This window comes from Hyperolius riggenbachi, chromosome 9 (genome assembly GCF_040937935.1).
Source record: "Hyperolius riggenbachi isolate aHypRig1 chromosome 9, aHypRig1.pri, whole genome shotgun sequence".
Taxonomy (NCBI): Eukaryota; Metazoa; Chordata; class Amphibia; order Anura; family Hyperoliidae; genus Hyperolius; species Hyperolius riggenbachi.
This window is the reverse complement of record NC_090654.1, coordinates 108,452,296-108,469,398: the sequence shown is the minus strand read 5'-3', so window position 1 is coordinate 108,469,398 and position 17,103 is coordinate 108,452,296. Positions and strand designations below refer to the sequence as shown.

Here is a 17,103-nt window from a genome sequence, read left to right as displayed (position 1 = left end):
TCCGTCTTTTTTGCATCAGTGTGCCATTTATGTCAGTAAAGCTTTAAGGCAGTGCCGCATAAATCCTTCTTTCTTTAAGCACAATAGTAATCCTGGTCTACTGGTCCTGATCACGCCCGAGCTTAAAGCCTGTGGATGGGGCCATCCTACCTGAAACTCTCATTACGTGGCAGTGCTGGTGTTTCTCTATCTCAATTGCTGCAGAACATTCATTTGCTAGGTTACATCTATAATTTTTTTTAAATTAAACTCCCTAATCACCATATGTAAAAATACATATGGCATGTAAAAACACTTAAATATTGCTAAACTGATGAAATGGTGGACAGAAAGTACTTCTCCTAAGATTGATTTGAGGGGCTTCATACCTGTGAGCCCGGTTTAAAGTGAACCTGAACGCTTGCACTGGACAGAAGAAAAACCTAGAGAAATGCATCCTGTATTTTTTTAGAGAGTTTAGCCTGTTTTAATTTCCCCTCATCTGTGACTGATCACAACTACAATTTGATCTCTCAGTTGTCAGCTGGCTACTTGAAATGAATGGGAGGAAAGGAATTTTAGTTAGCTTGAGCGCCCTCCAGCCCCCTGTAGCCTGTCGCCTCCCTCAGTTTCCTTCTGGTCTCATCTGCCGTGCTCCTGTGAAGTCTGTGATCTAGCTGGGTGGCTGGTCACTGCACTTTTCCAGGCTGCACACCTCCTCTGTCCCAGTACCGTCGCCTGTAGCTTTCTGCGCTACATTCTTCACGAATTGCCCATGTGCAGAACATAACTGGCCACAGATGCTTAATCAGGAAGTTTGTGCAGTTGGAACTGCCAGTCTGTGACTGAGCCTAGTTGCTGAAGGTACAGGACTAACAGCATAGCTGATGGGTATCCCAGGAGAACCTCGAGGGAGCTGGAGGAGGCCCCAGGTAAGTAAAAATCCTTTTCACCCATTCATCTCCGGTACACTTTTTTTTAAGTTTATACAAATAATGAAAACAGATACTGGGTGTGGCATTATAGAAAATGGATTGTGTGATATGTTTTTTTTCCAAAACAGGAATTGTGCTACATCATTTTTTAGGAAAGAATTTCTGCTTTCCAACTTTTTTTTTTGTTTAATAATCCTTTGAGCCTTCCTGATTTAGTGTGTTAATGTTTGCTTTGTGAGTATAATGTAGACCGGTGTAATCATCACATATTTTAACTTGCCGTGTTCCATGTGTTTTGTAGGATACCTGAAGGTCCAGTGGAACAAGGCGCAGCAGCAGCAAGGATACGGGCACTAGAAGAACAGCTGTTGAAGGCCAAAGAGCAGATAGAAATGTACAAACAGCAATCCGTTAGTTTGGGTAGGTCGTGCCTGCCAGCAGTGTTTTGTGAACTATTAACATAAAATGCTAAATACAGAAAAAATCACATGGGAGGGATGTTCTTTTTTATTATTCAGCATTTTTTAAATGTATTCTTACATTTTAAATTTAAACCTGTGCTGTAGAATAGAATAGAATAAGCTTTATTCGCCAAGTACGACAGGTACCGCACCTGAACTTATTTGTGATAAGAAACGGCATTTGGCATAGTGCAAACAGTAGTGTGAAAAACAACAGCAGCGACAGCAACAATAACAAAAACTACAATATAGTGCAATAACAACACACGGCAGCATAGTGCAGATTGTAAACATGTAATGCTAGCGACTTGTCATGGAATGTGGTTCGATGCCACGGCTATAGTTCAAACAAGCCTTCCTTGCGTGGCTGGTGGAGACTGTGGGATGTCGTTGGAGAGAGCTAGTTGAGGAGGAGGACTGCCTGGGGGAAAAATGTGTTTTTGTGTCTGGTGGTTTTTGTGTTTATGGCCCTGTAGCGGCATCCTGAGGGAAGGAGGTTAATGAAATGGCCACCAGGGTGGGAGGGGTCCTGTGTGAGCTTGTTGGCCCTGGGCCTCATTCTGGATGTGTGGAGGAGGTCTGGGGGGGGGGGGGGGGGGCAGGGTGACCTGAGAATCCTCTCAGCAGCTTTTATCACTCGCTGGAGTTTGTGCTTTTTTTTTTCTATTTCCCTCGCCCCTGAATACCGAACAGTGATGGAGGCGCTGAGGATAGACTCAATAGTGGCCATGTAGAACCTGGTCAGTACTTCACGCGGCATTCCAAACTTCCTCAGTTGCTTAAGGAAGAACAGCCTCTGCTGGGCCTTCTTTTGTGTTATGGTGGTGGTGTTCACATCCCACTTCAGCCTATCAGTGATGGTGGTGCCCAGGAACCGAGCACTGTGCTGTACACGATGTTTCACATTGTTTTTTTTTGTTTATAACATTAAAACATGCTGGAACAATTTTAGACAATTGGGACCATATTTAAAGTGAACCCGAGGTAAACCTCAGATCAGAAAATACTTACCTAAACTGAGGGAAGCCTCTGGATCCTGTATATGCTTCCTATGTCCTTCTCACCCCTGCTGCCCCTCCTTTGGACCCTCTTCAAGATCTGGGCCACGTTCCTCTGCCTGCACGAGCATGGCTGTGCCTGAGCAGTAGGATGGAGCCCCTCGTGTACATTCAGGCATGGCCAAACTTGCGCATGCATAGTACGGCTTTACTTGGCATTGAAGAAGAATGCTGCCCGGATCTTCAAACTGACAAGCTTTTGTTTAATTTCTTTGGGAGGTCCGCAAGTGGCAATGGGAATCTGGAGGACTGCCTTTTGGGTGTACTTTAAACACAGTTGAGCTGAACTTGCACCACTTGATGTTTTGTTTGTCATGGTTTATGTACCTAAGGGACTTTGTTTAACTGAGCACAACGTTGACTCACGTTTCTAGCCTGTACTACAGAATTTGCTGTCTCTGTTCCATAGAAGGTGCCATCTTGCATGTTCTCAATACAGGAAGAAGTTATTGATAGAACTGTCTACGACTGCAGACCCCATTATCTCTTTTATTCCTGCTCCCCTGGCAGATCTTTGTTTACACCCTGAGGAGCAGAGTGGGGTCAGATAATCAAACAGTGTTCAACTTCTCAGAAACTTGACAGCGAGAGAGATGAATGTCTAGCGAACACAGCTGCATCTGTGAAAACAAAAGATATGCGTGGAGTATAAAACTTAATCATAGTTGAAGTACATTTTAAACCACCTTGTAGCATTCAGTTTGTGCCTTGACATAAAAGCGTATATTTCTGTAAAAATAAACTCTTGTACTCCATCATAATTCAATGTTCTGTGACAGTACAATCTGAAACTTTAAAAAGAAAGCAGTGAGTGCTTTTTTTAATATACAAAATGTGGAAAACTTCAAGGGGGCCGAATACTTTTGCAAACCACTGTGTATGTATGTATATGTATGTGTGTGTATATATATATATATATATATGTGTGTATGTATATATATATATATATATATATATATGTATATATATATATATATATATATATATATATATATATGTGTGTATATATATATATATATATGTGTGTGTGTATATATATATATATATATATATATATATATATATATGTGTGTGTGTATATATATATATATATATATATATATATATATATAGTGGTTTGCAAAAGTATTCGGCCCCCTTGAAGTTTTTCCCACATTTTGTATATTAAAAAAAGCGCTCACTGCTTTCTTTTTAAAGTTTCAGATTGTACTGTCACAGAACATGCCATGTGAAAGACCAATACAAATTGGTGTACACGTGAGAAGTGGAGCGAAAATCATGCCTGATTGCAAACATTTTTTACAAATAAATAACTGCAAAGTGGGGTGTGCTTAATTATTCAGCCCCCTTTGGTCTGAGTGCAGTCAGTTGTCCATAGACATTGCCTGATGAGTGCTAATGACTAAATAGAGTGCACCTCTGTGTAATCTAATGTCAGTACAAATACAGCTGCTCTGTGACGGCCTCAGAGGTTGTCTAAGAGATTATTGGAAGCAACAACACCATGAAGTCCAAAGAACACACCAGACAGGTCAGGGATAAAGTTATTGAGACATTTAAAGCAGGCTTGGACTACAAAAAGATTTCCAAAGCCTTTAACATCCCACTGAGCACTGTTCAAGCGATCATTCAGAAATGGAAGGAGTATGGCACAACTGTAAACATAACAAGACAGAGCTGTCCATCTAAACTCACAGGCCGAACAAGGTGTACGCTGATCAGAAATGCAGTCAAGAGGCCCATGGCGACTCTGGACGAGCTGCAGAGATCTACAGCTGCTCAGGTGGGGGAATCTGTCCATTGGACAACTATTAAGCTGGCTATACACTAGGCCGATTCCCCGACGATCAACAGCAGATTCGATCACTGGGATCGAATCTGCTGTCTCATCGTTCCCGCTACACGCTAAATTTCGATCTATTTCGTCTGATCCCGTCGATCGCTCCGTGCGGAAAATTACCGTCGATCGCCCGCGGGTAGGGAGCGCGTCGCTAGCGGCGTTCAAGTGCCCGACGACCGACGCAATAGAGCGGCAATACATTACCTGCTCCACCGGCGCGACTGCCCCCGGTCACCGCTGCTCCGTCTCCGCTCTGGTCTGGTCTCCGGGTCCAGCATGCTTCACTTCCTCCTGCCCGGCAAGAAGTTTAAACAGTAGAGGGCGCTTTACTGTTTAAACTTCCTGCCGGGCAGGAAGAAGTGAAGCATGCGGACCCGGAGACCAGAGCGGAGACGGAGCAGCGGTGACCGGGGGCAGTCGCGCCGGCGGAGCAGGTAATGTATGATGGGGGGGGGGGGGAGCGGCGGCAGCACCACCACCACCACCACAGATTGTGAACGGTTTCAGGCTGAAATCGGTTCACAATCTGTTTGCAGTAAAGGTAGCCATACGATCCCTCTCGTAGAGGGATCTATCTGTTGGTCGAATCTGATGGCAAATTGACCAGTGTATGGCTACCTTTAGTCGTGCACTGCACAAAGTTGGCCTTTATGGAAGAGTGGCAAGAAGAAAGCCATTGTTAACAGAAAAGCATAAGAAGTCCCGTTTGCAGTTTGTCACAAGCCATGTGGGGAAGACAACAAACATTTGGAAGAAGGTGCTCTGGTCAGATGAGACCAAAATGGAACTTTTTGGCCAAAATGCAGAACGCTCAGTGTGGCGGAAAACTAACACTGCACATCACTCTGAAGACACCATCCCCACTATCAAATATGGTGGTGGCAGCATCATGCTCTGGGGGTGCTTCTCTTCAGCAGGGACAGGGAAGCTGGTCAGAGTTGATGGGAAGATGGATGGAGCCAAATACAGAGCAATCTTGGAAGAAAACCTCTTGGAGTCTGCAAAAGACTTGAGACTGGGGCGGAGGTTCACCTTCCAGCAGGACAACGACCCTAAACATAAAGCCAGGGCAACAATGGAATGGTTTAAAACAAAACATATCCATGTGTTAGAATGGCTCAGTCAAAGTCCAGATCTAAATCCAACCGAGAATCTGTGGCAAGATCTGAAAAATGCTGTTCACAAACGCTGTCCATCTAATCTAACTGAGCTGGAGCTGTTTTGCAAAGAAGAATGGGCAAGGATTTCAGTCTCTAGATGTGCAAAGCTGGTAGAGACATACCCTAAAAGACAGGCAGCTGTAATTGCAGCAAAAGGTGGTTCTACAAAGTATTGACTCAGGGGGCTGAATGATTATGCACACCCCACTTTGCAGTTAATTAAAAAAAAAATGTTTGCAATCATGTATGATTCTCATTCCACTTCTCACGTGTACACCACTTTGTATTGGTTTTTCACGTGGAATTCCAATAAAATTGAATCATGTTTGTGGCAGTAATATGACAAAATGTGGAAAACTTCAAGGGGGACGAATACTATACAGTAACGACCAAAAGTTTGGACACACATTCTCAGTCAAAGAGTTTTCTTTATTTTCATGACTATGAACATTGTAGATTCACACTGAAGGCATCCAAACTATGAATTAACTCATGTGGAAGTATAGAAGTATAGTACATAACCAAAAAGTGTGAAACAGCTGAAAATATGTCATGTTCTAGGTTCTTCAAAGTAGCCACCTTTTGCTTTGATTACTGCTTTGCACACTCTTGGCATTCTCCTGATGAGTTTCAAGAGGTAGTCACCTGAAATGGTTTTCACTTCACAGGTGTGCCCGGTCAGGTTTAATAAGTGGGATTTTCTTGCCTTATAAATGGGGTTGGGACCAACAGTTGCGTTGTGGAGAAGTCAAGTGGATACACAACTGATAGTCCTACTGAATAGACTGTTAGAATTTGTATTATGGCAAGGAAAAAGCAGCTAAGTAAAGAAAAATGAGTGGCCATCATTACTTTAAGAAATGAAGGTCAGTCAGTCCGAAAAATTGGGAAAACTTTGAAAGTGTCCCCAAGTGCAGTCTCAAAAACCATCAAACGCTACAAAGAAACTGGCTCACATGCGGACCACCCCAGGAAAGGAAGACCTAGAGTCACCTCTGCTGCGGAGGATGAGTTCATCCGAGTCACCAGCCTCAGAAATCGCAGGTTAACAGCAGCTCAGATTAGAGACCAGGTCAATGCCACATGGAGTTCTAGCAGCAGACACATCTCTAGAACAACTGTTAAGAGGAGACTGTGTGAATCAGGCCTTCATGGTAGAATATCTGCTAGGAAACCACTGCTAAGGACAGGCAACAAGCAGAAGAGACTTGTTTGGGCTAAAGAACACAAGGAATGGACATTAGACCAGTGGAAATCTGTGCTTTGGTCTGATGAGTCCAAATTTGAGATTTTTGGTTCCAACCACTGTGTCTTTGTGTGACGCAGAAAAGGTGAACGGATGGTCTCTACATGCCTGGTTCCCACCGTGAAGCATGGAGGAGCAGGTGTGATGGTGTGGGGGTGCTTTGCTGGTGACACTGTTGGGGATTTATTCAAAATTGAAGGCATGCTGAACCAGCATGGCTACCACAGCATCTTGCAGCGGCATGCTATTCCATCCGGTTTGCGTTTAGTTGGACCATCATTTATTTTTCAACAGGACAATGACTCCAAACACACCTCCAGGCTGTGTAAGGGCTATTTGACCAGGAAGGAGAGTGATGGGGTGCTGCGCCAAATGACTTGGCCTCCACAGTCACCAGACCTGAACCCAATCGAGATGGTTTGGGGTGACCTGGACCGCAGAGTGATCTCTGGGAACTCCTTCAAAACTGTTGGAAGACCATTTCAGTTGACTCAGCGCAAAAAGGTGCTACGTGTTTTATTACGTGCAATAAACAAGCTCTGCTTCTAGTAAGTGATTCCTAAGCGGTGGCCACTCATTTCGCTACTCTCTGCACTATATGTTGCCTATCTCTTTTTTAGGCTGTCCGGTGCGACTTTATTGGCGCACGGAACTACATTGCAGTGCAGCACGCACCCTACTGGCAGTAGGGCTTGACGGACCGGTAACAGGAAGTGGTAGAGCGAGCTAGCTCTTATCCCCCGCCGCTGTGATATCGGGATTACTTGAAATACAGAGATCGGGATTACAGCAAGTATTTGGGCAGCTAGATGTAACCTCTATTAAGGTACTGTACTGTCATCTGCTTACATCTCGAGTGGGCTTGCATAGCCCGGGGCAAGTTCCACACCCCTTTTTGCGCTGAGGTACTATACACATTTTCTCCTTCATCATTGGGTCTGAGCCGACCCCACCTCTAGCAGCAACACATTCATCCACACAAGCGCAAACTTTTTCCTTTTTTATCGTTTCAGTTGACTACCTCTTGAAGCTCACCAGGAGAATGCCAAGAGTGTGCAAAGCAGTAATAAAAGCAAAAGGTGGCTACTTTGAAGAACCTAGAATATGACATATTTTAAGTTGTTTCACACTTTTGGTTATGTACTATACTGCCACATGTGTATTAATTCACAGTTTGAATGCCTTCAGTGTGACTCTACAATGGTCATAGTCATGAAAATAAAGAAAACTCTTTGAATGAGAAGGTGTGTCCAAACTTTTGGTGTGTGTGTGTGTGTGTGTGTGTGTGTGTGTGTGTGTGTGTGTGTGTTCTTTTCCGTTAGCCGGGCGCAACCACCAGGTGGCGATAGTAATTAACGCCAGCTAGTGGTTGCACCCAGTTGACAGAATAGCACACACACACACACACATTGAATAAGGTTTATTTTGCCAAGTACACAGCATAGTACATGGAATTGTTTTTGCCCACAGACAAGCTCAACAGTGCTGTACAGTACAATACATGATAAAGACAAGGACATACATCCAAGGGGCAAGACAGTATACAAAGAAAGTGGCGTACCAGGTGCCAACGCAGGTGGGGGAACTAGATCAAGGGGCGCATAGATTAGGATTTGAACATCTTGGTGAAAAAGGTGTTCCTGTGTCTAGTGGTCTTGGTGGGTAAGGATCTGTATCGGCGGCCCAACAGGAGAAGTTTAAGGTAGTGGTTGATGGGGTGAGATGGTTCTTTTGCTATCCTGACGGCCCTGGTACTTTTGCTTTTGTAATAATTCTCATAATTTAATTTTAGTGCTTAAAAATGCATTTAATCTAAAGACTGCCTCTTGTTAATTGCCATTAATGAGAGACATCAGCTAAAGTGGGACATATTTGAAACGTTTTACCTGGCTGTCTTATCTGGCAGTTGTATTTGTTTCTGGGAGAGTAGTACTTCATTTATCATTGCATGCCTGAGGATACCTAAACAAGGTAGAACCTTAACACCAGCTCCCTCCCTTCCAGACATATAGTAGCACGTTACTAATGTGACAATATGCTTTCCTCACTTCACCTACTTTGATGCTATTTTTTGCACTGGATTTCCTTTTAAGAATTTCCATTTTAGAAATGTTTTTTTTTTAATCTTTCCTTTCTTGGTTATTATCTTTATCTGTAAATATCACAGTGACAGCAGAATATAAGAATAAGAGCAGCGTGGATGTGAAGATTTATGGTAATGGCTCCACTTTCAGGATTAGACCACCAGGCTAATAGCTTTTGACCTTGACACTGTATACTGCCAGTAAGCATTTTCTTACTGACTTAGCTAGTGAATGAACATCAGAGAAAGGTATCCAGTACAATGGGTGCGAGGTAATGCTGATATCCTACTAACCCTACTAATCTGTAATTATATTGGTATTCTACTGTTCCACCCCTTCCCATATTTTCCTAACACTATCCTCCCCCTTATATATGGTTATTTCTAAACCCCCTTACCTAAGAATAATCCCCCCCCCCCCCGCTATATATAATTGCTGCAAATCGACCAGAAACGCAAACGCGTCACCTGCACCATTTTCAGGCGATTTCCCGGCGATCGTGTTTCAGTGCTATAGAAGCGCTAAATGCGATCGCGCCAAAATCGGCACAGTGTTCAGCGATTTTTCCACGTGAAATTGCGGAAAAGTCACTCCTGCAAAACGCTAGAAAAAATCGCCGGTGTTTTACGTTTTGTAAGTGTGAATGGGGCCTCAGTCTCGTTAAGTGAAAAAATGTCCCCAGTATAACTTACCCAGGGCTCGTAGCCCCCTGTAGTTGTTTTGGTCCCTCGTGCTGCACCCCCTCAGAAAGCTGGCCACTGCAAATGCCTCCTTGATTTGACTCCTGTGGCACATACTCTGTTGCATACTCAGGCGCATACTGTTTAGCGCCTGCTCAGTTGCAGTTTTTACAAACTGGGCAAGCGCATAATGCACCCGGCTATGGCCTGGGCCGTGCATGCAGCTTTCAGAGGAGCACAGCTGATGCAGGGATCAGAACAGAATGACACCAAGGCACCATAACCACTACAGGGGACTAGAAAAAGCCTAAGGTAAGTTTAAACTGAGAAAGTGTTTAACGTTAAATTTCCTTTAATGTGTGATTCTGAGGTTATGCAATGAGATTTACTGTATCCCTGGCTTTAGCCATCATTTATACAGTTGACCTGAAAAAAACGGAAGATGCAGATGATACCTTAGTCACCTCAAACATGAGGCAACGTCTGTGTAAATAAGGTGGAGCTGTTTGATGACCTTTTTACAGATGTTATTCAATAAAAATCCTCATAAAACAATGGCTTACTGCGCACAACTAGGTTTAGCTAGTTAGATAAGCAATTTATTGTACATATAGCACATGCATTCTATATTTGGAATGCAACAAGAAAATGCCAAGGACATACTTTGTTTGGCATTTGATGCCTTCGCTATGACATCAAGCTTTTTAAAGGCATTTATGGCCAGTCATTTTCAGTGCAACCAGTAAAATGTTTGCCCAATAGTAAGGACCTTTTAAACATTTGCTGGGGATTCAAGCTACAAACTTTGGGGATTATGGAAAACGTTTTCTGAAAGTTCCATGTGATTTATTCTGAAACGGCAATAGTCCCTGGGGATAAATTCCAAAAGAGATATCCAAAGACACCCTGATTGCTTTATGGGGAAAATTATCTGACTTAATGTTCTTATTAATTTATTAATTTAACTAGGGTATAAGATCTGGTTGTATCATAAAATAAAGAGAAGGAACAGGAGCGCCTCACTGGTGCATTAACGTTTTAATAAAAATTCAAGCGCATTAAAATTACACTTACAATGTGTAAAGTAGAGTCAAGCGTGTATCAAAGCCTGCCGTCCGTTCCCCTCCTGGCTCTCTCGCTTGGCCAGAGCGAGAAGCGCGATGTTGCAATGCGGAGCAGGGTCTGGTGGGCGGGGCCTCGCTACGCTGTTGCCGTCTGACGTCAGTGAGGCGCTCACTGCACCAGTGAGGCGCTCCTGTTCCTTCTCTCCATTTGCACAGATTGCTGGCGCCACCCAGCGTTTGGAGCAGCACCTGGGAGCATCACCTTCCTCCATTCAGTGCTCAGCAGCGCAGGAAACACTACAATCTATGTATCATAAAATAGAAAGTATAACTTTTCTTCTAGACTTAAATGATTAATCAGATGGTCTCCAGAGATTTTGTTAATGTTTACAATATATAGTAATTATGTTCTTAAAGCAAATCTGAAGTGGAAAAAAAAAACACATCACAGCCTGTTGCTGCAATAATGAAAACATTATAATTATTATTGGTTTTATAATGTATTTGAGTGCTGACCTCTTCTTTATTGCATATTAAATGCATGAATTAGCTGTTGATGAATCATCATACATTCTGCTTAAGGGCCTATTTCCACTACACGCAGATTAGATGCAGAATGGATGCAGAAAACTGACTCCAATGAATGGCTATGGGAAAATCTGCATCAGAAAAATCGTGTTTAGTGGAAACAAGCCCATCGGCATTCATTGGAGTCCGTTTTTCTGCATCCAATCTGCGTGCAGTGGAAACAGGCCCTTAGGACTAGAAGTGCTGGTGGGTTTTAACTGTTGACTCCGCCATAGAAAGCTAAATGAAGTGCTGCTTTATCGCCAGCTCTTTTTACTTTGACAACTGCCATTTTTTCTAAATTCACACCAATAAAAATGTAGGCGATATTTTCCTCAACTAAATACATACTCATGGGGTATTCTCAGTTATTTTTCAGTTTTCGGCCATTATAGTTTTTAAATAATGCATGCTACTGTAATTAAAACCCATGAAATTTATTTGCCCATTTGTCCCGGTTTTAAAACCGTTTAAATTATGTCCCTATCACAATATAAAGTGTAGAGAAACCGAGAGCCCAATATAGTGTAGTATGTTAAGCATTAATGAAGTAAAGGTTATTGTGAGAAAAGTATACTCACAAACATGGGTTACCACAAAGGCAACCACTGTATAGGCAGGTGAGGAGATTAGACCTGTCCTCACTCAGGGATAAGAAGTCGCTCTCTGTAGATGTGAAAGGGGGTAGATCACCCTTCCACCAGGGGTGGACACGGTATAGCAGTAGGAGAACAGAGGCGCCAGCAGGATAAAAGCGGATAAAAACTTTAAAATTTGCTGGGAGGAAGTGGTGGACTTACCTCCATAAAGCCGACATGAAAGACTGTCTGAATAGCAGCAATCACATTTATTAAATAGTACCCCAAAAAAGTGCAACGCGTTTCGCAGGCCAGCCCACTTCATCAGGCAATAAACATGGGGACAAAACAGTTTAAATTATGTCCCTATCACAATGTTTGGCACCAGTATTTTATTTGGAAATAAAGGTGCATATTTTTCAGTTTTGCGTCCATCCCTAATTACAAGCCCATAGTTTATAAAGTAACAGTGTTATACCCTCTTGACATAAATATTTAAAAAGTTCAGTCCCTTAGGTAACTATTTATGTTTTGTTTTTTTTTATTGTAATTTTTTTTTCTTTTTAATTACATAAAAAAAATAATTGAGGAGTGTGGGAGGTAATGAGTTAATTTTTAGTGTAAAACTAATGTATTTGTATATGAAAAATGCTTTAGGGTGTAGTTTTACTGTTTGGCCACAGGATGGCAACAGTAACTTTTTGTTTATGCGACCTGCAAGCGTAGGAAGTACGCTTGCAGGAAGTGTTATGAGGCTGGGAAACTTTTTTTTATTTTTTCACAATGATCGCTGCTTCTCATAGAAGCAGCCGATCATTGCGGGGGGCTTAGATCAACGAACGGGAACATTTTTTCCCGTTCATTGATCTCCGGGCGAGCGGGCAGCGTCGTGCACGAGCGTGCACGAGCAAGCGGGAGCGCGGACAGGAGTGGCAGGAGGTGCAGATATCTCCGTCCCTGGTGGTGAAAGGATGGAAAAAGGGACGGAGATATCCGCACCGCTGGTGGTAAAGTGGTTAACTTTATAATTCTGTCATTATTTTAAAGATTGAAACCTTGGGAATCAATCTTTAACTTAAAGACCAAATCGTCATTTTAAAGCGGTATAAAACCCTGACATAATATTCAATAAAACATGTTTTCCTACTTTTTATATGCCATATTGTTATCATATTTGATTTTGTGCATAAGTATTATTATTAATTTTCGAAATTACACATTCCCAAAGTACTTTTTTTTTGCTCTGAGAGCTGCCTTTGCATTTTATACATAACTGGTTTATTCATCTTGTAATGTGTGCAGAAATGCTTTCTGAGTATCTGTCTGTGTTCGGGAATGTCTGCACATTCAGAGAAATGTTTACTTAATTGTATCAAGTGAGGAATGTAAACACAAGATAACATTATCTCCAGTTTAGATTCGTCCAAAAAATGGTGGTAGTATATAATATGCTGTAAATAATCTTTTAGAGCAAAGAAGAAATGCTAGGGTTCATTCCGCTTTAAAGTTTGCCTAAAGGTAAATTGCTTATTGAATACTAAATGCTTTATCATCATGGTAATAACAGCAAGAACGGCACAGATTTGTTATTAACTACCTGCAGACCGAGCAAATATATATCTACGGTGGGCAGGGGGCGCTGCGGTCCTGACCAGACGTAAGCTCTACGTCCCATTGACCGCGCGCCCCCGCCCGACCCCGTCGCTCGGTCCGCTCTGCCCCCGCCGCAATGTGATGCCCTGCGCTTCTATGACGGCAGAGCACTGTGAGCCGGGCAGGAGCCGTTTTCATTGGCTCCTGGCCCTGTCATTACTGTAAGACAATTCCATTGGCTTACATGGAGCGACAGGGTCAGGAGCCAATGAAAGCGGCTCCTGACCGGCGCACAGCGCTCTGCCGTCATAGCGACGGCAGAGAGAGCAGCCTGCGGCGGGGACAAAGCGTCGTGTCCGGCGGGAGCGACGGTAACTTGCGGCGATTCGTCAGGAAGCGGCGGTTTGCTGGATCAGCACCCTCTGGTCCTTAAGGGGGCAGAGGGTGCTGGTCCCGAAAGGGTTAAAGACAGAAGATGAGCTTAGTGAATTTTGATCATTGTCATTAACTGTGAGTATTGTCATCTCTATTCTTTTCTTAGTGCCTGGTATGGGAAAAGACCATGAAGTCTTGAGAAGGGCAATTGAAAATGGAGCAAAGGAATTTTGGTATTTTGTCCAAAGTGAACTTAAAAAATTAAAACACCTGGACAGAAATGATCTCCAAAGACATGTTGATGAATTACTGATTGACATGGGTGATCAGCAAAGGTTTGTGCAAGAAAATGATGATTTTATTCCTCAAAATGCAGATATTTATGTCTTTACAAGCTACACTTTAAATTTCTTTTCACTCTTACTGTTCCTGCGATGTTACACCAACTAGAGACCAATTTATTAAACCTGTTATTTAAAAAGTCTGGCTGTAAGATCTTAGAATTCTGTTATCGGAGTGCCATGGAGCAGATTTGAAGTGAGCAATCCTTGCTTCCATTCAGTTTTATTCTGCCAGTAGCAGCAGACGTTCAGAAACCCATTTTGTAAACCAAAGAAGCCCGAGGGCTAGTTCTCACTTGGTGCTTGGAGCGCCACTTGCCGGCAATCCCGCTTGGGTCTACAATCGCGATTCGATGGCAAATTTGCACTTGTAATTTCTGTCAATAGAACGAGAATCCCAGCGCAATCGCCCCAAAGGCGCTGCATGCAGCGCGTTTATGATTGATCGAAATTGCAAACGCAGCAGTATGGATGTATCCATAACGATACATTAGTGAATGTATCCATTGGGATACATTAGTAGCAGCGCTTTCTGATCGCCTGCGATAAGCAAAGTGCTGAAAAAGCGCCAAGTGTGAACCAGTCCTGAATGGTTTTATACTTAAGCATCTTGTCTTTATCATATGACCAGACAAGAGCTGTGCATCTGGACCCATTCATTGTCTGTGAGAGCTGGAGATAGAGGAAGCTGACATCACTAAATATTGCACAAGGTAGCATAACAGACATGCCCCTAGCGTGGAGTTGTAATTAGTTTATAGATTTTTTTTTTCTTTCAGGTCTAATTGTTCCTTAAAGCACACCTAAAGTGAGAGGGATACAGAAGCTGACATATGCATTTCCTTTGAAGCAATGCACATTTTAAACAATGTCCATTTTTGGGCCTTTTTCATACTGAGGCGATGCAGTGCCGTAATGTGACAGTTCACACTCCCCACAATGCGGTATGCTGCGCCGGAAGTACCCTATCTAACGTGCGTCCATACCTTCATTACGATGCGGCTCCTGCAGCGATCTGTGTCTGACCGGAAGTCATGTAAGTCTGTTAGCGTGCGTGTATTTAAAAAAACCTGTGAGGAAGCGCATTATAACGATACGCGTCAGCGCACGTCAGCGATTGCCAAACAGGAAGTGAACATCACTTCCTGCTTGGCCAGTTGCCAGACAGGAATTACCGCACACGAACGTGGTAATCCCCGTAGCCCTGTTTTTCAATCTGCAGTGTGAAGCTGGCCTCACCCATACACCCTAAACAAAGATGCAGATCAGATGTTTGTGACTGAAGTCAGACTGGATTAGCCACAGGCTTGTTTCAGGTATGTGATTATGACACTACTGCAACCAAAGAGATTAGCAGCACTGCCAGGCAACTGGTATTGTTAAGGAAATAAATATGACAGCCTCCATATACATCTCACTTCAGGTGTGCTTTAAGAGCAATTCTCCAAGTAAGAATGCCAAATGGGGATGTGGGATGTGTAGTAGAGTGCAAATGTATTCCACCAAAGGAAGTTTTGGGAGTGTAAAGATTGTGTAAGTTCATTTCACTTAAAAGGAGAGTGGTGTGGCTGAAGGACGACAACTAATGGTCCATGTATTGGCAAAATGAGTTAAATATCTTGTTTTGGAGATGACATCATAAAAAATGACTGAGCAGTTTAAAGAGAACCAGAGATGATGTAAGGAAAGGTATTAGACATACCCGGGGCTTCCTCCAGCCCCATACGCACGGATCGCTCCCACGCCACCGTCCACCGCTTCCTGTTTCCGCCGGTACCGGGTCCCGAAGTTTCGCCCAGTCGGCGGCAGCACGCGGACAATTGTCCGCATCACAGGGGCTCCCTCCATACCCGTACGCGTGCGGCGCCCTAATGCGCAGCCGCATTTGTAAGGGTATGGAGGGAGCCCCTGTTCATGCGGACAATTAGCCGCGTGAGCCGGAAGTGACGGGACCCGGTACCGCCGATACAGGAAGCGGAGGATGGCGGCGTGGGAACAATCCAGGCTTATGGGGCTGGAAGAAGCCCCAGGTATGTATAAAAGCTTTTTCCATTTTCCCTTGCTGGCCATCTCTGGTTCCCTTTAAGAACAAAAGAACTAAATTGTTTGCTGGAATGTTAAATCGTAATATAAAATTAATTTGTAATACTGTACTACAAAGTGGATAATTTAAATGTAGGTTAGTCCTAAATGATTATGCGATTGGTTTAGGCAAGTGCTTTGCTGACATCTAGAGTTTAGTCTAGGCATTGCAGGATGTTGCAGTATGTAATAATTTAAAGCAAGAGTACAGATTCCAATCATTGGGGCAACATAATATCTCAATGGGGTGGGTTGTCCAGATTATGCCAGAGATGTTGTACATTTTTTGGCCTTAGAGGATTAGATTAGGAGTCTGCGGGAGGATTTAAAGAAAAAACAATTAGCCTTGGGAACAGTTGTTGCAGTTCCCAATAGAACAGTCTGTAGTCAGCAAGTGGCCAGTACTGGGCTTCTGGGTAGGAATTTTCAAATGGTAGCGGGTGATGTTTATTGTCTAGTATTGCTTTATGTTGGAGTTGAACATTTTTCTTGGTTTCTCAGATAGTTTGTAGCTTGGTTCATATTAAGATAGGTTTATAATTAAACTGATATGGTACTTAGAATCTAGGAGAAAAAATGTCCATATGTACAAATCATTGCATATATTTGATTCTCAAAACTCTAAATATGATGCATTTTATAGCAAGAGCAAACTTTACAGTCTGATCAGTCTCCGGGTTTCCTTTTCACAGGTCAGTTATGACAGATCTCTACTACCTCAGTCAAACGGATGGCGCAGGAGACTGGCGAGAAAGAGAGGCGAAAGACTTGACAGATCTTGTTCAAAGAAGGATTGCCTTTGTCCAGGTACCAGGAATGATTAATATATTTAGTGTTTTTTATTCTGTGTGTTAGTGTGTTTGTCTTCTTCATCTATGAAGCCTTAATTATTCTTCTGTGGTTGACATTTATCAGCTGTCACTATAAACAGGAGCAAAGGCAGCATGTTTAATCTGCCATGAGAACAGTATGCATTTAAGAAAAAGAAAAAAAAAAACTTTTCTAGAACACTTCTTCTAAGTGAATCTGTTTTTTTTTTTTAATTCAATTTTCTTATTAA

General features: G+C 42.9%; 1 protein-coding gene and 1 long non-coding RNA gene across 4 annotated transcripts in view; one reads left to right on the top strand and one right to left on the bottom strand.

The window, feature by feature from the left end:
* Nucleotides 1-17,103, top strand: part of FUT8 (fucosyltransferase 8) — a 207,295-nt gene that overhangs the window by 138,645 nt on the left and 51,547 nt on the right. For all 3 annotated transcript variants that reach the window (XM_068253287.1, XM_068253286.1, XM_068253289.1), the window contains exons 5-7: nucleotides 1,216-1,334; nucleotides 13,787-13,955; nucleotides 16,736-16,850. In XM_068253287.1, coding sequence (XP_068109388.1) covers nucleotides 1,216-1,334; nucleotides 13,787-13,955; nucleotides 16,736-16,850 — 403 coding nt within the window. The remainder of the gene's footprint in view (nucleotides 1-1,215; nucleotides 1,335-13,786; nucleotides 13,956-16,735; nucleotides 16,851-17,103) is intronic.
* LOC137532603 (uncharacterized) overlaps nucleotides 2,905-17,103 on the bottom strand; it is a 91,936-nt gene continuing 77,737 nt past the window's right edge. The window contains exon 3 of the long non-coding RNA XR_011023959.1: nucleotides 2,905-3,053. This is a non-coding gene — a long non-coding RNA (uncharacterized lncRNA). The remainder of the gene's footprint in view (nucleotides 3,054-17,103) is intronic.